General features: G+C 35.9%; 1 protein-coding gene and 2 long non-coding RNA genes across 3 annotated transcripts; 1 reads left to right on the plus strand and 2 right to left on the minus strand.

Moving 5' to 3' along the window:
* Window positions 1–2,936: 2,936 nt before the first annotated feature.
* LOC104239846 (uncharacterized) lies at window positions 2,937–3,680 on the minus strand. Its single transcript, XR_714247.2, has 2 exons — window positions 3,628–3,680; window positions 2,937–3,469 (listed from the first exon to the last, which is right to left on the minus strand). It is a non-coding gene; the product is annotated as an uncharacterized lncRNA (long non-coding RNA).
* Window positions 3,681–6,051: 2,371 nt separating this feature from the next.
* Window positions 6,052–6,813, plus strand: LOC138883242 (uncharacterized). The gene has a single exon (XM_070163915.1). The coding sequence runs from the start codon at window positions 6,052–6,054 to the stop codon at window positions 6,811–6,813; it is 762 nt and encodes a 253-aa protein (XP_070020016.1).
* Window positions 6,814–11,907: 5,094 nt separating this feature from the next.
* Window positions 11,908–14,550, minus strand: LOC104239845 (uncharacterized). The gene is made up of 2 exons (XR_714246.2): window positions 14,097–14,550; window positions 11,908–13,106 (listed from the first exon to the last, which is right to left on the minus strand). It is a non-coding gene; the product is annotated as an uncharacterized lncRNA (long non-coding RNA).
* Window positions 14,551–23,561: the final 9,011 nt, after the last annotated feature.

Raw genomic sequence — 23,561 nt, forward strand, 5'->3', positions numbered from 1 at the left:
TTAAGACATCAAGAATACTGATAGTAAAAGACTAATATTCTTTATTTTATTCTTTTAAGCTTTATACAAGTGTGTTGAGGTTTTCCAATAATTCTTGATCCTGGAGGGATCGATTTGGAGTTCAGACTTGTTCTTTTCTCAATTATCTTTATTTCACTCGTTTTGCTCTTTATTATTTTATTTTATTGATTTACGTATCTATAAACCACGTAACAAATTCAACTTTAGTAATTTATTGAGTAAAAAATCGCATCTATGATCTAGAAAAAGCTTTTGCGGTTTGCTTATATTCAAGAATTTGACGCTCGTTTTTGCCATTTTTTGCTTCGGTTGAAGGTGAATGTCGAAATTTGATATAATCATTATATACTTATTTTAAACAAAAAATAAGATTCTTTTATTTTAACATACTCACTGTTGGATTTAGTTCAAGAGAAATTCTGGGATTCTCTTGGAGGCCATCTTCACTAAATTAAATTTGACATGCTACAATATTTTGGTACTGGAAAATCTCATATTTAGTTGAATTGGAAAGCCTTCACCACTTGAATTAAGATACATTTAATTAAAATCTCAATCTATTTTATGTCTGCCTCGTCCCTTTGTAATACCTTCATTTTATTTAACATAGTTTCATACATATTGGCATACGCATGCGTAGGTCGACGCAGAACATGACCAAATCACCTCAAGCGATATTCTTTTATCTTTTCCTCAATGTGTGTTACTTACACATTTTGGAGAATGTGGCCAAATTTAATCTTGTTCATTCTTGTATGACCGTATATATATATCTATATCTTAGCATATGTATCTGTGGGTCGTATGTTGGATTTTAGCAGCCTAACATTCAGTACTATATAACATTGCCGGCCTTATAATGAACTTACCTTTTACTTTGGTACATATCTTTCTATCAAATATATAACAACAACAACATCCTAGTATAATCCCACTAGTGGGTCTAGGGAGGGTAGTGTGTACGCAGACTTTACCCCAACCCTGGGGTAGAGAGACTGTTTCCAAATAGACCCTCGACATCCTTCCCTCCAAAAACTCCCTACCTTGCTCTTGGGATGACTCGACTCACAACCTCTTGGTTGAAAGTGGAGATTGCTTACCATCAGAGCAACCCCTCTTGTCTAAATTAAATATATCACTTCTCCATTTCAACCATCCGATTTTAATCTTATAAATAACATCTTCATCTGATATTCCATTCTCTTAAAATAACGATTCTAATTAAATACCTAAATTATTTGCATTTTCCCACCGCATCACGATCTAGTCTCACCTCAACATACAGTTATTTAAAATTCTAGAATCATCATTAAGTACTGTTGGACCAATTTCACATGAAATATAGGGTCTATGTTTGACATTGATGTTTAGCACAGTAGGTAACATGAAATATTCGTATAAATGGTGGGGCTAGGGAAGGAGAACTTTAACCATAATAATATCAAGTCACCAGATCCCGTTTGTGTGTTATTAAGGAGAATATAGAAAAAATCCACTTAGGAAAAAGTATCCCATCTGTGTGGTTGTTAAGGAGTAAGAAACAGAATGAAAAAGGCACTAATGTGAGTCCAAGGTCTAAAATGTAAGTCCAAGGTCCATTACTAAAGTAAAAAGGCTGTGGAGGATAAGATCACAAATCATTAGGGACCCTAAACCAGTCAGTCTTCCATGCTTTTCTTTTTGTTTGTAACTATTGTTATTTCATGTGCATTATTTGTATGTCTTATCGTATGGAATTGCAAGGCTGCAGCAATATTCCAAAATGCTATATATTAATGATTACAATATTCGGCAGGGGGGCAAAAAATGAGTTGCTCTACAGTGGAAAAAACCAACTCACGTACACAATATATTGTGAGAGAGTCTATTACTCAAATAGTCACTAAACTATTTAAAATTATGGAGCAATGTCATTTTTCTTTCATTTGTAACAAAAGAGTCACTCAATTATTCCTATTGCACTTTGATGTTCACTCAACCAAATTTATTGATTTTTTTCGATAAACAATACTGACTTGGAAGTCCACATGTACTTTTGGATCACATAAAATAATTAACACCCAAACAAAACATAAAAATTTACCCAATATAGCAATCCGCCCCGATCTGACTTGTTTATATAAGAAGAACGTGGTAAGACTTTTGGTTGGATTATTATCTTTATAAAGGAGTTGGATTGAGTTGGATTGGGTGTATGAGTGAGTTTATATACTTTATTCATGTGTTAATTATTTTATATGGTTTGAAAGTTTACACAGACTGGTAAGTCAGCATTTTCTACTGAAAATTCAATAAATTTGATTGAGTGATTATTAGAGTGCAGCAAAAATAGTTGAATGACTTTCTTATTACAAATGAACAAAAAGTTACTTTACTCCATAATTTTACATAATTTAGTGACCAAAACTCTATTATTAGATGCATCGGTTCGGATATGTTTTTTCTCACCATAGATGTCACTACACTGACAATAATATATAAATGAGAGATTGAAAAATAAAATTTTAGGCTTACTTTCCTGACTTTCTTAAACGGGAAAGGCAAAGAGTTGCATTGACGGGAAACAGTAATTAACTTTTAGATGCCGAAGTAGATATAGAGACATGCATGATATGAAGGAGACTACTAGCAAACGTTAGATACATCGTATCTATCTATAAATTTTCTAAAATATGAAACAAACTTATTGTTTACCCTAAAAACGGATAACAATTAAATTTATACTGCGGTTTTAAGGACACGTGATTTTACTTGGCACAAATTAAGAGAAAACATAAATTGATATTGAAATTGACAGTAAATATAAATTAAAGCAAACCAAATGAATTAAGCAGTCTTGGCCCTCGAATTCGATCACCTTAGAACCAAGTGAGGATTCAGTTGATACAAGAACAAAGTGACAGAATATTGAGAGCTTAAAAGGAAAACAGTGTATATGCTTTATGTAACGTGAATATCATCTCTTTTACAAATGATGATCCCCTTTAAATAGTAGAGGAGTCCTACTCTTGGTACAATTCTAAATACAATAAAAAATCACATGATTGGCTAATTAATCGGCCTATTCTTGATACGTACCCGGATTTGCACTGTGATCTTCGCCCGATTACGAATATTTCGTATTTCCGTTATTCGACCCAGTAAGTTTCCCTCGAACTCCAACTTATTCGGTCTCGATCTTGGCCGGTCTCGATCTTAGTCGGTCTCAGGGTCTCGAGCTTGACAACTTACTCTGCACCATAGTTTAATATAAATCGAAGCCAATCTTTGACTTATCATGCTCCAACCTCGATCAATCGCATAAAAAGGACAAGTCCGATTTTGACCATATACACTTATATATCATTTCCAAGATTTCCAAGATGCAAAAAGTTCCTTTTCAATTATTTAATTCCTTGATAGCTCCTCCATACATAGTTTAATTCTTGATATAGTTGGTATAATATACCTGGGGAATTGGTCACAATGATAGCAATGTTAAAACCATATGATTAAAGAAAAATGCATGAAAAACAAACTCCAAAAATGATTCCAATAAGATAGAGTAATTTTATTGAAAAAATAGAATTATTTTAAGATTCTTTTCCCACTAGGATAATGGATTACCAAAAGAAAGTAAAATGACACTACCGCCATTACCAAAGACAACAAAGAAATGGGAGAAATGTCAATTATGAAGAAGAGAAGTGGATGAACTAGAAAAAGAAGTAATGCGGAAGAAATAGAAAGGTAGGTGGTTTGAGGACCCCATTGCACGCACTTACCAAACTAGGGACGAGCAAAATATTACTCCCTCCTTTTCAATTTAGATTAGTTTGACTCGTAAGTGGTAAAAGCTTTGTGGGATCATAATATTTGTGTGATTATAAAAGCATCTCATTAAAAATGAAATGGATAAAATAAGGAGTTTAACGTTGAATTATTTTTAAACTTAAAAATATCTTATTTATTTTGGAACAGATTAAAAAGAAAAATAACTCATATAATTTGAAACGGAGTGAGTATAATTATAATTGGAGGGAGTATAATTATAATTTAAAAAACAGGCAGTCTCTTAGTACTATTTGAGTAGCTATCAATGCTGGTGGACCCTACCCTTTAGTCACTACATTGTGTGAGTTGGTTACGAGAAGTTTTACCGTGTGTTTCACGCAACTTATATTAGTTGTGTGAGACTCTTTTTCGTCTCACAAATTTGTGGACCCCAATTTTATATTTTTGGGTCCACAAAAAATGTGATTCCACAAAACTGTGAGACAAAAAGAATACCTCATATAATTAATGTCAGTTGTATGTCACTAGTTGTATGAGATACAAAATAAAATTTTTCGTCGATTACAATTCAATCTTTAAATGGCTCGACAGATGATAACTTAATTATCTACTTTAAAGGTAAATAATTTTTATTTCTTTCTAAATTAATACTGCTGAAAATTATGAAAAAAATATATATAATACTTGCTACTTTGAAATGCTGGCACATTTTCTTCAAAAGAAAATCTTCCATTAACTCCCTTGTTTGGCTAATAAATTGAAGTTCTTAATATGGTTGCTGGTTGACACCTTGCTGAACTGGCCCAAATGGAAAGAAGTCATAATGAGTCGGTGCAAAATGGGCAAAGGAATGATGAGTATGGCACGTTAATGTATAGTGGCCATTGAAAAAGTGACCTCTTTTCGTTTTACTTTCCTGGTGCCATGAGAACGCAGTACACCCCATGATTTTTCTGAAAGTGACATGGCATATTCTATGACCACGAAGCTAATTTGTCTTTATTTTTTCCATTTACGTTATTATTTAATAAACTGTTCAATAGTTGCAACTTTTCCTATATTTACGTATTACAACTTTCCAATTCAATTGAAATTCAATGTAGCATAATTACGTATTACAATTTTGAATTAAGTATTTGTATTGGGAAAAATCAAATTAACATATTGAATTAATAATGTGCTGACATGTCAAAACACGTGGATCAATGAAAGAGTGACAATTGGCAAAGAGTATTCGAAGAAATATCGGAGGAATGAACCTAGATAGCAAAAAGTATAGATACGTATTATCCGTAATTAATGAGCATCAATGATGGAAAACGTTACAGAATCTTCACGAAACAGTTACGATTGTTAATTATAACGTTACATTAATGCCATTAATTGCTCATAATGGCTCTATTGTGAGAGGAAAAAAACGTATTACTTAGAAATAGCTATAAAAGGAAAGGAATAAATATTTGTAAAGACACGAAATATTATGGGAATACACTGATTTACTTTGCTTTCTTTTATTTACTCAGTTATCGTTTAAATTAATTCTTCTTATTTTTTCCATATTTGATTATCAGTAACCCGATTTCTTCTAAATTTAAGCTTTGACCGAAATTCTTATTTTCTGGTTAAACAAATTGGTTCCGTTACCGGGAATCTGATAATCTTTTACTTTCCAAATCAACTCTCTTGTCAAAATAATCATGTCGAATGTCAACGACAACAACCAACAAGATTTATAACACCAAGAAAATCAACAACGACAGGAGAATCAACAAGGTGATAGAACTCTAGTCACATCGCCATGAAACTCTCCTCGACAATCCCGAGAGGGGACTCTTGACGGATCTGAATCGAATACGAATGATTAGTTTGAAAATAACCAAGCTACTGATGAAGCTTTGAAAAAATTAATCGCCCAACAGGTCAGTAATGCTCTTCAAACTTTTGTTAACCAGTTGCCAAGTACTACACCACCAACACCTATTCTAAACAACAACACCGTAAAAAATTCTCGCTCAGGACTCGCTAACTCAGGTAGTGGAGGAACTCCTAGTGAATCTCATGATGGAGGCTCAGGTAACCCAGTCAATTCTGATTTACAAAATTTAGTACTGACCCTGCAGAAACAGCTCAAGGAGCAGAGTGACCGCATAGAGCAAATATCTGGAGTGCCGCCCGTAATCAAGGGAATAGACATAGACAAATACTTACAACAACCTTGGAAGCCAAGTGCCTCTACCAATTCCGAAGAAATTCAAGATGCCCGATATTCTGAAATACGATGGAACAACTGACCCGCGGGATCACATAACTGCATTCACAATCGGCATAAAAGGCAACGACTTGACCAAGCAAGAAATTGAATCAGTATTGGTCAAAATATTCGGAGAAACACTCACTAAGGGAGCACTAACATGGTTCTCTCTTTTATCCGAAAATTCTATAGATTCTTTTGCTGAGCTTGCAGATTCATTTATCAAAGCACACTCGAGAGCTCAAAAAGTTGAAAAAAGAATGGAGGACATTTTCGAAATAAAACAAGGAGATACGGAGCTACTAAGGGAATTCGTAAATAGATTCCAGCGTAAGAGAATGATGTTGCCACGTATACCTGATAATTGGGCGGCTATGGCATTTGCCAGTAATCTAAATAAAATAATTTTAGAAGCCGCGAGGAGACTCAAGGAAAGTTTACCAAAATTTCCAGCAACAACTTGGAATGATGTTTACAATAGATACAGCACGAAGCTACGGATAGAAGAAGATATCATCATTCAGTCTCGAAAAGATGAAAGGGTAAGTTCAAGACGAGTTGAAACTGAAAAACAGTCTGGTAAAAATAGGTATGAGTCTTACATGGGACCAGCAGGAAGAGACTCGCGTTCAAAACAGGAAAACCCAAGGTACGATCATAGATCAAGAGATAGAGAATCAGGTTCATCATCAAGGTTCGGAAAAGAACGAAACATGCGAGAGACGCGAGATGATGACAGAAGCTCGAAGGCAAAGATCGGCGGTTAGAGTTTTAATGTTAGCACATTCGAGTTGGTGGCTGATTTAAAGAGCATGAGAAACAAGGTACGGTGGCCAAAGGAAATGAGATCAAACCCGCACAAGCGAAATCCTGATTTTTGGTGCGAATTTCACAACGATCAGGGTCACAAAACGGCAGATTGTAGATTGTTACAAGGTGAAGTTGAACATTTATTAAAACAATAATATTTAACCGAATTGTTTAGTGAAAAGGGAAAGCAAGCATATATGAAGAACAGGCAGGAGCCCCCAAAACCTCCTTCCCCAAAAACGACGGTTAATGTCATAAGTGGAGGAGAAGAGATCAATGACGTAACATATACAACAGCAAAGAAAGTGTCAAAAATTACAGTTACATACGGGAAGCGAGTTCGATAGGTTTTGGAAGAAGATAGTATTACATTTGATGATGTAAATGCAGATGGCGTGCTAACCCCGCATAATGATGCACTGGTAATATCTTTACTTGTACATGACACTAATGTAAAATGAGTTTTGATTGATCAAAGTAGTTCCGTGAATATCATTCTGTTAAGAGTGGTAATCGAGATGCAAGCTGATGATAAGCCGATACCCAAGTCACACACCTTGTCTGGTTTTGACAACTAGAGCGTCGTAACAAAAGGGGAGATAATACTCACCACATTCGCAGAAGGAGTAGTCAAAGATACGAAATTTCAGGTGGTAGAAATGGATATGGCTTACAATATGATTCTCGGCAGACCATGGATTCATAAAATGGACGTTGTTTCGTCTACCTTACATCAAGTTATCAAGTTCCCATCAGAATGGGGGATAAGGCAAATCCGTGGTGACCAACAAGCTTCACGAAGCATTAATTCCGTGGTAGATTAACACAAAAAGTGACGAAAAATAGCAATCACAGAATGTAGTTGAGGACGCATCAACACGAACCTCAACCAAAGATGGGCAAACAGATATAGATTCGAGGCCCGATACTATTCAGGAACCAGAAGAAAATGAAAATATCAAAACAATGATCGAAGAACTGGAAGCTGTGGTGCTATTTGCACATTAGTCAGATAGAAAAGTCTACATTGGAACTAACCTTAGCCCAAAAATGAAACGTAAGTTGATTGAATTTTTAAAGGCTAACGCAGATTGTTTTTCTTGGTCCCATTCAGATATGATAGGTATACCACCGGAGGTAATAACCCACAAATAAAATGAAGATCCATCGTACCCACCTGTCAAACAAAAGAAAAGGAAGCAAGGCTCCTTCAAAAACTAGGTGATTCAAGATGAGGTGCAAAAACTTTTAAAAATTGGATCTATCCGCGAGGTAAAGTATCTGGATTGGTTGACTAATACTGTTGTAGTACCTAAAAAGAATGGTAAATGGTGAGTTTATGTAGATTATACTGATCGGAATAAAGCTTGCCCTAAAGATTCTTTTCCATTGGCGCACATAGATCAACTAATTGATGCTACTGCAGGGCATGAATTGTTAAGTTTTTTAGATGTCTATTTAGGATATAATCAGATTAAAATGGATCCTCTAGATGAAGAAAAAACTTCCTTCATAACCAATAGGGGGACTTACTGTTACAAAGTCATGCCATTCGGTTTAAAGAATGTTCGGGCCATATACCAAAGGCTAGTGACCAAAATGTTCCAAGAACACTTAGGAAAAACCATAAAAGTGTACATAGATGATATGTTGGTCAAATCACAACAAATAGGGGACCATATTCAGCACTTGACTGATACATTTCAGATTCTTCGCAAATTTAACATGAAGTTAAATCCTGAGAAGTGTGCATTTGGCGTCTCATCAGGTAAGTTCTTGGGATTTCTTGTTTCTAACCGTGGCATTGAAGTAAATCCTGTGCAGATTAAAGCTATTGAAGAAATTTCAGTATACTCACGAGCAAAAAAGAAGTATAAAGGCTGACATGAAGAATAACAGCCTTGGGCAGGTTTATTTCCAATTCATCAGAAAAGTACTTCAAATTCTTTTCGGCTTTAAAAAAGCAAAACCAATTTGAATGGTCTGAAGAATGTCAACAAGTGCTTAAAAATTTAAAGGCATACCTGTCAAATCCGCCATTGCTAGCCAAACCAAAAGACGGGGAGAAATTGTTTGTCTACCTTGCAGTTTCAGAAGTGGCGGTACGTGCCATATTAGTTCGAGAAGACCAAGGTAGACAATCACCGATTTATTATGTTAGCAAATTTTTGCTAGATGCTGAGGCTCGATATCCTCATTTAGAGAAACTTGCATTAGCTTTGATTATGGCTTCTAGAAAATTAAGACCTTATTTCCAATGTCATCCTATTTCTGTGATAATCGCCTACCCCTTACGTAATATATTGCATAAACAAGAGCTATCGGGTAGATTAGCCAAGTGGGCTATAGAACTAAGTGAGTATGACATTATAGAACTGCAATAAAGTCACAAGTTTTAGCAGATTTCGTGGCAGATTTTAGCCAAGGGATACAGTCGGAAGTAGAAAAGGAACTACAGATATTTAACGGATCTAATCCAGGTACATGGACCTTATTTACTGACAGTTCATCAAATGTAAAAGGAGTAGGTCTAGGCATTGTCCTGGTACCACCTACGGGTGAAACCATAAGACAAGTAATAAAGTGTCATCCAATCACTAATAATGAGACAGAATATGAAGCTGTGATTGCAGGTTTGAAATTGGAACGAGAGCTCGGAATAGAGCAGGTCGTAATCAAAAGCGACTCACAGCTTGTAGTTAACCAGATGCAGGGGACTTATACAGCCAGAAAGGCAAGGATGCAGCAATACCTAGAAAAGGCACGAGATTTGGTCAGACAATTTCAAACTTGGAAAGTCATGCAGATACCAAGGGAAGGAAATGTCGAGGCAGACGCTCTAGCTAATCTTGCATCTGCTGTAGAAGTAACAAATGAAGAAAATGCTTCCGTGATTCATTTGTTTCATCCAGTACTTGATCAAGACGAAAACGAGGTAAATTACAATAATCTAACTTGGGATTGGATGAACGAGATTGTCAATTTTTTACAGTATGGAATATTACTTGAAGATAAGAAAAAGACTCAAGCACTTTGCAAAAAACCGCTCGTTACTGTCTAAATCAGGGCAATCTTTATCGAAAAATGTTCGGTGGTCCTCTTGCAAGATGCCTCGGGCCTTCTCAAACGGAGTATGTGATGAGAGAAATACACGAGGAACAATGTGAAAATCATGCTGGAGGAAGATCTTTGGTAAAAACCATGATTAGAGTCGGCTATTATTGGCCAAAAATGGAGGAAAATGCGGAAAATTTTGTGGCAAAATATGACAAGTGCCAAAGATATAGTTACAACATGCATCGACCAGCTGAATTATTGCATCCGATCGTTGCACCATGACCTTTGAAGTGGGGGTGGATATCGTAGGTCCACTACCACAAGCCAAAGGCAAGGTGCACAAATCACTGAATTTTTCCAAAGTTGGCGAATTAAAAGGATTACCTCAATGCCTTACCATCCGGTGGGTAATGGACAAAGCTGAATCAACAAATATAGTCATTATCAGCAACTTGAAGAAAAAACTGGAAGAATTTGAAGGCAATTGGCCAGAGGTACTACATAGAGTCTTGTGGGCTTACCGAACAACAGCAAAAATAAGTACGGGAGAAATACCATTTTCACTTGTATACGGGGCTGGAGCCTTAATTACAGTCGAGATAGGGGAACCAAGTACAAGATATACTCAAGCTACTGAAGAATCGAACAAAGAAGAGATGCGGATAAACCTTGATTTACTTGAAGAAAGGAGGGAAACTACATTAATAAGGATGTCAGCGCAAAAATAAATTATTGAGCGGTATTACAATCGGAAAGCCCATCTTAGATACTTCAAGATTAGGAACTACGTACTCAAGAAAGTTTTTCAATCCACTAGGGCAGCCAACACAGGAAAGTTAAGTCCAAATTGGGAAGGGCCTTACAAGATTCATGGTATCGCAGGAAAAGGAGCATACGAGCTTGAAACATTGGATGGCAAGATTCTACCTTCAAATTGAAATGTTGTTCATCTGAAGAGATACTACTTCTCAGAAAAGGAATACCAACGGGCAGGTATCCCCACTCACAATTTTTATTTTTGAATTATTAAAATTTTACTAATGATTTTAGATGATAGGCAGAAAGCTAGCCTGTACTAAATGATGAATTACGACCTGAAAGACACGTGGAAAGAACATAATTCCGGGTCTAGGGTTACAACTATTCTGATGAAAATTTAAATGGGTTACGCAGTCTTCATCTAAAATCATATCTCCGAGTCCCGTATGTTTTTTCCTTTTCAGAAAAAGGACCGCATGGAAGGAATAATCAAGTGCTCGAGATTTCACACTTCAAAGCTCAAACACTTGGGGGACTAATAATATATATATATATATATATATATATATATATATATATATATATATATATATATATATATATATATATATATATATATATCATATGTATAAGGAAGTCAAGGAAGGCTGAAACAAATAAATTTCAAGTCAAACCTAAAGTCTACTCAATAAATATCAAGTTTAGAGCAAAGTCACGAGCCTAAAACCCAAGCCTAATCCAAAACCTGTGAAGAATACACTCGTTGATACAGATTGCAAAATCTTACGAATGTTTAGGTTTAAAGGCAATATTTAGCTATGGGTCATAAAGAAACTCTTGGATTTTCTTTTTAGCAAATCTGTGGTAAAGAAAATAGTTACGGAAGAGTAATAGAAGATATTTAAATACATGTAATATGTTATCTAAATTTGACAAAGTTCGAATGAAAACTTTATCAAAGTAATTTTAAGATACATGTTTGTTCCTATTTTTCCTTTCGTATGTTTACACCATTATGAAGTTGAGACGTCTTCTTCATTAAGTGTCGTATATAAAAGGGTCATCTTTTATAATTCATGTTTGATTCAAAAATCCATGAAGTTAATTAAGCATTCCTAAAAGTGCAAAAAGTCAAAAGGGTAAAGCAAAAACCCACGTATTAAAAAGCAAGACCTTGGACTTATAAGAAAAAGCAAGGCGAATTACTAAAAGAGTATAGCAGAAACTCGACAGAATTAAGTTAAAATGAAAACTTTGTAATATTAAGTTTAAGCTAAGTATGAACTTAGTCATAAATTGATTCTCATTCTAAAAGCTCCGAAAAGACCTGGGGACATACTGTTACCAAAAACATAACCCCCAAATAGGACCAGGGGTAATACCATCACACATTCCACCAAAAAGAAAAAAAAGGAGTCAAACTTCATAAATAAACTTTCACTGTGGAGCAGGTTCAGAAGAAGAGTTCAGGGAATCATCAACAACAGAAGGCTCGATTTGGTTTGAAGGAGCTGGGACATCCACCGCACTAGGATCAGCTTCAACATTTTCAAGAGTATCATCCATAGGTGAAGAAAAGCTTTGGCTTTGCTGAGTTTTTTCAATTGTTTCCTGAATCTTGGCTAACTCAGCATCCAAGTTAAAACCTTCCTGACTTACCTCCATAAGCGTATCATGGCGCATGTTCAAAATAGCCCAAATAACTTCAACAGCAGCCTTGTCCTCAAGAGCCTTGAAGTCTCTTTCCAATGGTCAATTTCACTCTTGAGCTCCTCCCTCTCAGCTAAAACAGCATCGTAAGAAAACTGTAAAGGGGTAAATGAACTCTCCAAAAACTTAACCTTGTCAGTAGACACTCGGAGATCTTCTTGGGACTGCATGAGTGTTTGAACAAGCTCACCAGCATAACTTCTTTCTCATTTAGCAAAGCTTTAAGGCCTCTGATCTCTTCAGTAGTTTGGAGAGTTGTTCAGCAAAAGAAGACTCAAAGAGATTCTTGTCCTTGCCCGCCTGGTTGGAAGAAGCTTTTTCAACTGCCAATTCCGATGACATGACTCTCAACTGCTGCTCTAAGGTACATTTGCTTTTTTCTATGTCACGACCCGGATTTCCCGCCCTCGGGAGTTGTGTGACGCTTACTAATGTGAGTTAGGCAAGTCGACTTTTGAACAATTTACCTATTTCCCATTTTAATCCTTTAACAATTTTGAACAATAATTTAAAGACAGCGGAAATTATAACAAGTGGAAGAAAAATAATAAAAATACTGAGTATATCCAATACAACTGTTTGAAAAAGACTACCCAAAACTGGAGTCATAACTTCACAGAAGAGGGACGCCAGGACCTGCGAACGCTTGCAGGACTACTTTGGATCTCCGTATGGACTGAAGGCCGCCACCCAAGCTAAGGTCCAAAAGCTGTTGCTCCGGGATCTGCACATAGTGCAAAGTGTAGTATCAGCACAACCGACCCCATGTGCTGGTAAGTGCCTAGCCTAACCTCGACGAAGTAGTGACGAGGCTAGGACCAAACTACCAAATAAATCTGTGCAATTAAATCATATACAACGGAAAAGAAGAAAAGTAATATACAGTCAAGTATGAGAAGGGGAAACATGCTGCGGAGAAACATCAATTAAGAATAGAAAGACCGGGAGTAAATAAAAGAAACATCATATCTCAAATATCAGCAAAAATCAGGAATCAAACCAGTGCACGACATCACCCTTCGTGCTTTTACTCTCGTCCTCACCAAAAGAATCAATATAAATTGCACGGCATAACCCTTCGTGCTTTTACTCTCGTCCTCACTATAAAATCAGTATAATCGGCACATAATGGTACATCGTGCGGCACGGTATCACCCTTCGTGCTTTACACTCTTCCTCACAAAATCATACACGACATCACCCTTCGTGCTTTATCACTCTCTCACCAAAACAATATACGGCATCACCCTTCGTGTTTTAACGCTCTTCCTCACCCAAACAACAATCACAAATAATATGGCAAGGAAATAAATGAAATTATAAGAAGAATCCTGGCAAGGGAACAATGGTTCAATAACAATAATTGCTAAAATGAATACATCCAGTAATGGTCATTTCATTGTTTGCTAAACAAACCTAGATCTCCTAAACATAAAGTGATCTACTATGGAAAATCCCTTATTATACGAACAGGAACTTAACACCATTACATCAAAATTAAACCCATGTACATCAGCCCGCATTTAACAGATTTATAGAAGAAAACAAAAGCAAAACCTAGCCATTTTACATCAGATTCACAACCATTTGATAATAATAATAAACACCTCAGATTCACTCGCTTAACAGAGAAGAATATGTAGCTTAACGAAATTATTTTCATAGAACATGAGTCATCCAAATCAAGTTACATGATCAAAATTGAGAAGAGTACCTTGATGTGGAAACAGAATAGAGAGAAACAGTGATAAAAGATAAATCTGGAGCTCAAAAGGGAAGTGAATCAGCAGCAACCAACCATGATTTGAGAGTTTAATCACTCTTAGAAAACCAGAAAAAATTTCCGAGCAAATCAACAGAAAACCAAACAGCTTCTTGAAACTACTGATCTATACTAACATTTTTAGGCTATTTGGAGTATTTTTAACTGCTACTCTTGTGTATTCCTCGTCGCCTAAGATTCCAGATCTCGACAATGAACTTCAGGTCCAGAAAATGTGTCTATGGGTATAGGTATGTATTCTGTGAGGACAGGGGAGTGGGGTGAGTGAGCATGTACGCGGATGAGAAAGTAAGGAGGGAGAAGGAAATGGCGCTGATAATTTTCTGAAAAAAGGGAGGGTCTGTTCCTGGAAAATCAAGGTGGAGGGGGCAGCGACGGTCTCTTCTTTTGGGGGGGGGGGGGGGGTTCTCCTTTTATGTTAGGGATTGGGAGGTTTTCTTGAAATTCTGAGTTGGGTTTTGAATCCTTTTTTTATTTGGGCTTGTAGCTGACCACCAGGACCAAGAACGAGCAGTCCTAGCTGTCTTGCCAAATCGACCATGACAAGCTGAATCATTTGGCCTATAAGCTTTCACCTCAGTTATTTGAAGAACCACATCATCTCTCCTAAGGAACTTGCCAAGCAAACGAGGGGCAAGATCAAGTGCATCAATTTGGTCTAAAATCTTGGGTCAAGATTGGATTTTTATTCAAGAAAGCTATAAGGGTAGTGTTAATTTGAGGGATTGGGATGGGGGTTCTAGGCTATTTTGGGGGAATTGGGCATCAGAAATGATTCTAGCCCAAATTCAAAACAAGACCAAATCAAAACCCTTTCTTTCTTTTCGCAATGTTACCCATTTTAAACTCTAATTTAATTTAATCTAATTTTTATATGGCTAGCCTATTCATTTATTTTGCCTAATGATGGATTAATACAACTAATTAATTAATTAACTTAAGAATGCAATTTATTTATTTTTTATTTAAATGATGCACTTAGCAATGTAATTAATTCTTAAATGCAAATTAAACCTAAGATGACATGAAATTAAAATGTAATAATTTTTTTATGCTTTTTTTTTTTAAAATATTAAAAATGCATGAAATGCAACTAAAAAAAGAAAAACTACTAAAAATCAATTAAAATCATTTTTGGTCCATTTTTTAGGAGTTATTTTCATGTAGGGCAAAAATTAGGTGCTCACAGGTATTTCCAAGATCTAACCTCCATCGGAGCGATGGTCAACAATTTCTCTACCCAATCATGGAAATTGGGAATCTCTTCAACAGTTCCCATGGTCGCTGAAAAAAGAGAGGTGAAACGGTCACGGGAAAAACAAACCCTTTCTTTAAAAGTAAGGGGGGGAAGAGAAAAAAGAAAGTTGTAAAGAAAACTTACGTGCAAAATTCCTCTTTTCAGAGAATGGTATATTTTTTTCACCTACTAACCTTACAGTAGGACCAGCAACAAATCTGGCGTACCAGTCACGGTCTTTGTCATCCTTAGGGCTAACTAAAACCCTCTTACTCCTCGCCACCAAAGTAAAGATCCCATGTCGAAACAACTTAGGGGAGTAGAGGTGGATCAGATGAAAAAAGGTAAAAGACAATTGAGCCAAGTTAAGCCAAGTACCTTAGACAAACAACAACCCTCCACACAATGGGGCCAATTTGTCCTAAACAAACATTAAAAAAAATGACAGAACTCGATAATAACATGATCAATAGGGGGTCTAAAATTTAGTGTAAAGGGATACGTATACACGAAATAAAAGCCAACCTTAAAGGACGTGATCCTTTGATTTGTATTAGGAATTATGATTGGGAAATCAAATTTCCAATGCCAATCTCTACGAACAACAGAGATCAAACCTTCAGTAATCTGAGAAGGGTAAACATCAGCACGATCAAGAGAGGACATAGAAGAAACCTGATTCCTAATCGACTTTCTATCGGTATAAAAAGAAAGTTCAGAGGGGATAATTTTGTCTACTATGGGTTCACGAACTGGTTCATTAGAGTTCCTACTTCTTGCAGAAGATATATGTGGAAGAGAACCCCTAGTTCTAGAAGAAGAAGGAGGAGTAGAACTAGGTGGAGGCAAAAAAGCACCTTGAATAGATGATGATCCTAAACTGCGTAATTTTCCCCTCTTCTGCTTCTAGTAGGAGCAAGGGGAAGTTCATCAATAATAGGAACTTTTTGGGGATTAGGGTTCGAAGAAGACATAGTTGTACGAGGAAGAAAACAAGAATGAATATTCAAAGGTGGAAAACTTTTATGAGAAAGAAAAGACAAAGGTTATATTTATACTCAGAAGCAACCGTCAAACAAAAAGATAATGATGGGAACGCCATGATGAAAACTGTCACTTCGTGATTGATGTAAGCCATAAAAAAGCCTTAAAAGGCGCTGAAGGGTTGCAGAACCAATCAAACGTCACCACGTGTCATATGCATTAAATGGAAGTGACATGTGAAGCGTTAGTTCTGGAGAAGGTATAATGATATGTAGAATGGCGGCAAAAATTCCCTCTTTAATGAGATTCATTTCCCAAATATTCAATTGATGAATAAATGGCAAATGGGGGGACTATCTGTATTGGAAAAAATCAAGTTAACATATAGAATTAATAATGTGCTGACATGTCAAGACACGTGGATCAATGAAAGAGTGACAACAGGCAAAGAGTATTCGAAGAGACACGAGCCTTAATAGGTACATGCATAGATTCAAGAAAATAGGAAGGAACGGTTACTCGGACCTCTTGGTTATTTGAAGAGATATCGGAGGAATGAACCTAGATAGCAAAAAGTACAAATACGTATTATCCGTAATTAATGAGCATCAATGATGGAAAATGTTACAGAATCTTCACGAAACAGTTACGATTGCTAATTATAACGTTACATTAATGCCATTAATTGTTCATAATGGCTCTGTTGTGAGAGGAAAAAAATGTATTACTTAGAAATAGCTATAAAAGGAGAGAATAAACATTTGTAAGGACATAGAATATTATAGGATTACATTGATTTACTTTGCTTTCTTTTATTTACTCAACTATCGTTTAAATAAACTCTTCATATTTGTTCCATATTTGATTATCAGTAACCCGAGTTCTTCTAAAATTAAGCTTTGACTGAAATTCCTATTTTCTGGTTAAACAGTATTACCACTATTTAACCTTCCACATAATTATTTTATTCTATTTTAATTCAAAAGTTGCAGAGAAACTATTTATTCTTTTCATTGCTAGAGAGTCAACGAAGTTCTTTCTCTTCATTCTCATTTTAGTTTCATTTATGTGCTGTGCTACAAATATTCAGAAGTCACCATTTAAATTCGGTTAATTACACCATTTTGTTTACCGTAATCGTTTTCTAAGAGAAATACTTACACAAATTTGAAGAGACGTTCTATTACATTTTTGAAGGTTTTTTTCTTTTAACTTTCTCTTTTGGGTTGTAATTTCCTCTTCATTCTTCTCACTTTAGCTTTATTTTTATTTTTTCACTCTTTGCATAAGTTACTTTTTATTTCTTGTATTTACACCTTTCGTTTTTCTAGATCGTTTGACAGAAGTGCTTACACAAATTTGAAGACATCGTTCGTTTACATTATTTTTTTTATGCTTCCTTCTCTCATTCATTTTCCAATTTAATTACTACTCTTCATGCTATAAGTATTTAATTATTCCTCCTAGAAGAATATTATTGGATTGGTGTTGCATTCGATGAGTGAAGAGATAGTAGACTTAGCATAGAAGAATATACGCATTCGTCTTAGCAACCTAAATATATAGAGAGATAAAGAAAAATCGATTACTCATATTCCACGACTGTCTAGAGTTGACCTTTGGGGAGGTAAAACCTTTTTTGTGTTTTCGATTTTTTCCCTATCATCTCTTCTTCTTGCAAAGATTATTTTAATGCAGAAAATTCATAAATGAGACGCCATTTAACAGATATTGAGGTGTTTGTTTGAACGATCACCTTTTTAACTCATTAGGTTGAGATATGTTGCTGCAGTTTTTTTGTCCTTATATTTGAATTTGTATACTTTTACTTTTGTAAATATGGATGGTAATTGGTATTTGATGTTTTTTCTAATATTATTAAACAGCATAACTAATTCACTATCTACTATCTCATATTCTCACTTTATCATCTTTCTACCACGACTAATTTTTTCTTTACTATAATTAATTTATTTGTCATTTTCCATCGTTGATCATGTATCTTTCCTCCTCTTTTGCATTTCTTTGATAGTTGATTTGCATATGTTTGTTTAAATTGAAGGTAATTTCTTTGGTAATTTATTATTAATAATAAATAAAATACTGGTGCACATCGAAAAATGTAAATTAACAAGTGGCTTTATACGCGAGATACTACATTTCATTTATCACACTACTTTTATATTTTACTAGTATACATACTCACACAGTGCATGAATTGTTTTAATATAAAAAAGAGCGGAGAGAATTAATTAAAATAGATGTATATTATGTACTAAATTTAGCGACCACATTTAAAAGAGTTAAACCAGAAAATAAATAAATAAATTTTATCGAATTTTCACTATAAAATTATTGCTTGAGAAGAAGAATAATTAACCTCAAAAAGTTGAATTTCTTCGTCCAGGGAAAAATTGGCCAACTCATTGTTGCATTATTCATTATTTAGTATTTTTATATTTTTATATAATGTTTTATTAGCTTACTATTTGATGAAATATCCTTGCTATTAAAAAGTATAATACAGATTTTTCTACTACTGAAAATTTAATTTATTCACTGTAATTTTATATTAAGGTATTATTTAAAATTTTCAATAATATTTTTTAGTATTATTAAAATACTCATATTACTTCTATAATATAGATATTTTATTTTATTTTGTTGCTTGAATTTTTTAAATTTTCAAAGTCATCGTAACGACCCGACCAGTCGTTTTGAGAATTTGCATTTCGCTCGGTAGTTTGAGGGCATGAGTAGCTCCGTATGATGTATTATGACTTATGAGTATCATCAGTTTTGATTTTCAGGTGTTTCAGAATTTGTTTGGAAGAATGAATTTCATGTTTGACGCTTTAAAATGGAAGAGTTGGCCAAGTTGACTTTTGAGTATTTGACCTCAGTTTGGAGTTTTGATGGTTTCGTTAGGCCCAGATGATGATTTTTGACTTAGGTGTATGCCCGGATTTGCATTTGGATATTTCTAGAAGGTTTCAGCACTAATTGACAAAAGTTGGAAATTTGAAGGTTTGGAATGTTCATAAGTTTGACCGAGAGTTGACTTTGATGATATCGGGTTCAGATTGTGGTTCCAAGAATTGGAATAGCTTCGTATGTCATTTGGGACTTGTGAGAAAAAATTGAGCTAATTCCAGGATGATTTGATATGTTTCGGCACGAATTTAGAAAGTTGAAAGATTCAAAGTTCATTATGTTTGATTTTAGGTACGATTCGTCGTTTCGATATTGTTATGTGTGATTTGAGGCCTAGAGTAGGTCCGTGTTAGGTTATGTGACTTGTTGGAATATTTGGACGGGGTCCCGGGGGATCGGGCGTGATTCAAATCGATTTCGGGCCTTTTTTTCTTCATAATTGCATTGCTGGTTTATGCTGATTTCTGGTGCACCAAGTGTTCTTCGCGATCACGAAGTTGGAGGTGCAATCGCGTAGAGGAAAAATCTGGAGCTAAGTATTTCTTCTTCGCGATCGCGACTGTTATACCGTATTCGCGTACCTTTGGAGGCTTGAGCATCGCATTCGCATTGGTCAGCCCGCGTTTACATCGAGTTGAGATGAGAAGCTGGGGACTGGGGAGAATGTCTTCGCGTTAGCGATGTAGCTGATGCGATCTCGTAAGGTTGGAGCTGCTGTGCATTGCATTCGCGAGGGCAGTGCCGTGAATGCGTAGAGTATTTTTGGTGGCAGTTTATTTTGTTCATTGCGAACGCAATAGTTTTTCCGCGTTCGCGAAGTGTTCGCCCGGGCAGTGCTTATAAAGTACTCTATTTTGTAGATTTGAGCCACTTTAGTATATTTGGAGTTATGGAGCTCGGGTTGAGACGATTTTTGGAGCGATTTTTACCATATGGATTGGGGTAAGTGTTCTCTACTCAGTTTTGATTATATTTCATGAATCTTTCCTCGTTTTTTGGTATTTGGTTGATGATTTCAAAAGAGAAATTGGGGGTTTTTGTCTAAGATTTCATAAAGTGAATTTTCGAGTTTTGAGCATCGATTCAGAGTCGGATTCGAGTGAAACTAATATGGTTGGATTCGTAGTTGAATGGATTGTCAGATATTTTGAGTTTTGTCGGGTTCCGAGGTGGAGGCCCAGGTTTGACCTTTTGGTTGACTTTGGGCTTTTGATTAAAGATTCGACCTTTATCATTTGGAATCGTTTTCTTAGGCATTATTTGATGTATTTGAGTTGCTTTTGGCTAGTTTTGAGCCGTTAGGAGGTTGGTACGCACGGGAATGTGTTTCTATAGTATTGAGGCTTTCTCAGTAATGGCTTGTTCGAGGTAAGTAACACTTCTAAACTTGATGCTGAGAGTATGAACCCCTGAATATACGTGTTATGTGTTTGGGGTTGAGGTGACGCACATGCTAGGTGACGAGTGTGTGGGCGTGACCGTGTGAATTATGACTCGGATGATTATGTGGTACCGTGTAGTATTCTAACTTGTTTCTAACATGAAATTCCTACGTGCTAGAATAATTGAGCTGTGATCCATGTTAGAAATCATGTTTAGGCGATATTCTAATTCTGTTGAGACCCGCTGAGGTCATTTCTGCTATTGAGCTTTTTTACTTAAAATTTGTAGTTACATACTCAGTCATAGTCATTCATATGCAGATCATATTTCAGCCTCTATTATCATTTGTTCTCACATCGTGTTATCATTGTTTGTGCTGATTGGCATGAGATTTGTGAGCCGTAGAGTCTGGAGAGATTAATGACTGAGTTAGGGCCTAAGGGCCAGATTTTGAGTGGTATTGATGGGATCGGGCTGCACACCGCAACATGTTTATTGATTCTTGATGGGATCGGGTTGCACGTCATAACGGGTATTAGTGACTTATATATGGATCGGATTGCACGCCGCAATAGGCCTTATGGCTATATATGGATGGGGTTGCATGCCGCAATAAGCCTTATGTCTATAGTGAATCAGGTTTCACACTGCATTAGGCCTTATAGGCTTTATTACTATTGATGGGATGTGTTGCGAGTTACAGCAGGTACCGTACAGTGCTGAGTTACTGGGTATGTTAAGGGATTGAGTATGATGAGTGGGAGTGCGAGACAGTGAGATTGAGTACTCTAAGAGTGTGAGTACATGAGTTCATCATTGTGATGCACTGCATTGACATGTATACTTGACATACATGCTTAGAGATGTATTTCCTCATGCTACACAGTATTATGACATTTATGACTTCACATACACATTGACATGTAGGCATAGAGATGTACTTTTCTCATGCAATTTGAGATGGAAATATTTTATCTGTTGTTGAATTTTTTTGGAAAAAATCACAGTTTTCAAATTTACTCATATCTTGGTAATTTTGGTGAAAGATTTGGGTTTTACTGTTATACTTGAAAAGCATGCCTATTTTCCGAAACTATGAACGAGCTGAGCATTTATCTTTGAGTTATTACTTGTATTATTTTAGTTATATTGTTATGAGTCGTTCCTGGATGTTGGTGTTAGACCCTGACCTTGTCCAAGCTCATCACTACTTTCAACCTAAGGTTAGGTTTGTTTCTTATCGAGTACATGAGATCGGTTGTACTCATACTACACTTCTTCACCTTGCGTGTAGATTTTGGATGTTGTTATTGCTGTGTATGGCGGGAGCTGGCATTGAAGATGTACCCGTGTTTCGATCATAGCTGCCTCTTGTTCTTGGTAGCTTTAAAATTATTAATCTGTTCATGTATATTTCTAATATATGATGTATTTATTTCATTCTAGCTTTGTAAACTCTAAATTGAAGCTGATAATTTGTACTACCAGTTCTTGGGAATTCTTTATATAGAAGTTCAGTTATAGTATAATTATATTTCTCAGTAAATCTCATTGAATCAGATTAATGTTAATTGTCTTACCTAGCGGGTTAAGGTTAGGTGCCATCACGACTAGTTGAATTTTGGATCGTGACAAGTTGGTATCAAAATTCTAGGTTCATATGTTCTACAAGTCATGGGCAAGTGTCTAGTAGAGTCTTGCGGATTGGTATGATGACGTCCATACCTATCTTTGAGATGCTACAAGGCATTTAGGATAAACTTCCCATCCTTCTCTCGTTGTCTTGTGGTATTGATTCAGCTTGAAGCGTATCTCTTTGAATTCCTTCCACTCACTCATATGCACACGTGAGTGCTCGGTATTAGTTGTACATTGACGTCTTGTGATTTGGTGGATGAGGTGCGAGATATATTTTCTGCATTTGGTGATGGGCTAGTCTAGAGGGCTTTAGGCCATGTTTAGATCATAGCATAGGCTCGGTAGTTTCAATTGTTTGAGCATGTGATTTGGACTTATATGTCAAGTAGTGTCCCTATGAGTAAGATTTATGGCTCGGTAAGTAGTTGGATTGCTAAATGATGAGTATGTTGTGAGTGAGAGATGTGTTCAAATGGTTTGAATGTGACGAGAAGAGTTTTCTTAAGATGTAAAAAGATCTATTTAGTGCTTGATTTCTGTCTTGATGTAACGTACAATCTCGAGTTATGAGTGTGTTGAGGATCTTTCATGTTATTTAATTGTGGAACGAAGTAGATTCTCATGTCTTGTTAATGAGTTCAGACTCGAGGGAATGTAGTGATGGCATAGTGGTCATGGCTATAAAGGGGTATACAGGGAAGCCAATTGAGTCTAAGTAGGTGGGTTATCTCCTGCGTTACGAATGGGTGATCCTTATGATGTTGTGTGGAGAGTTTCTTTCTACCAGTGGGTTATAGGTGTTTCAATTTAAGTTTGGGTTGGTTAAGAAAGTTGACCTGATCGTCACGAGGATGAATGTGAGCTTAGCAGAGGATTTGCGGTATTATATGGTTGTGTTGCATAAGCTTGTGAAGAATTTAGTTGAATCTCACTACGGTACTATGGTAGTAATAGAGTATAGGCATTGTGAGTTACATTTTGCATTTTCGCTTTTACATTTTGCATTTTCGTACGTTAAAGTTTCATCGTAAGTTAATTGATATAGACTCGGAAATGAGATTATTGTTGAGGTAATATGCATTTGTGCCATTTATAACAAGCGATAAGTAAATGCCGTGAAAGTTAAAGGGTAAACGAATCAAAGAAAATGAGTTTTGTTGAAGGTTGTCAATTTGGGATAAAATACAGTTCGAGCTATAAAACCCGGTATTTATGGACTA

The sequence above is a fragment of the Nicotiana sylvestris genome, chromosome 12 (assembly GCF_000393655.2).
Source record: "Nicotiana sylvestris chromosome 12, ASM39365v2, whole genome shotgun sequence".
NCBI lineage: Eukaryota > Viridiplantae > Streptophyta > Magnoliopsida > Solanales > Solanaceae > Nicotiana > Nicotiana sylvestris.

Coding starts and splice junctions, on each gene's coding strand:
- LOC138883242 (XM_070163915.1), top strand. CDS start 6,052: ATGCCCGATATTCTGAAATACGATGGAACAACTGACCCGCGGGATCAC.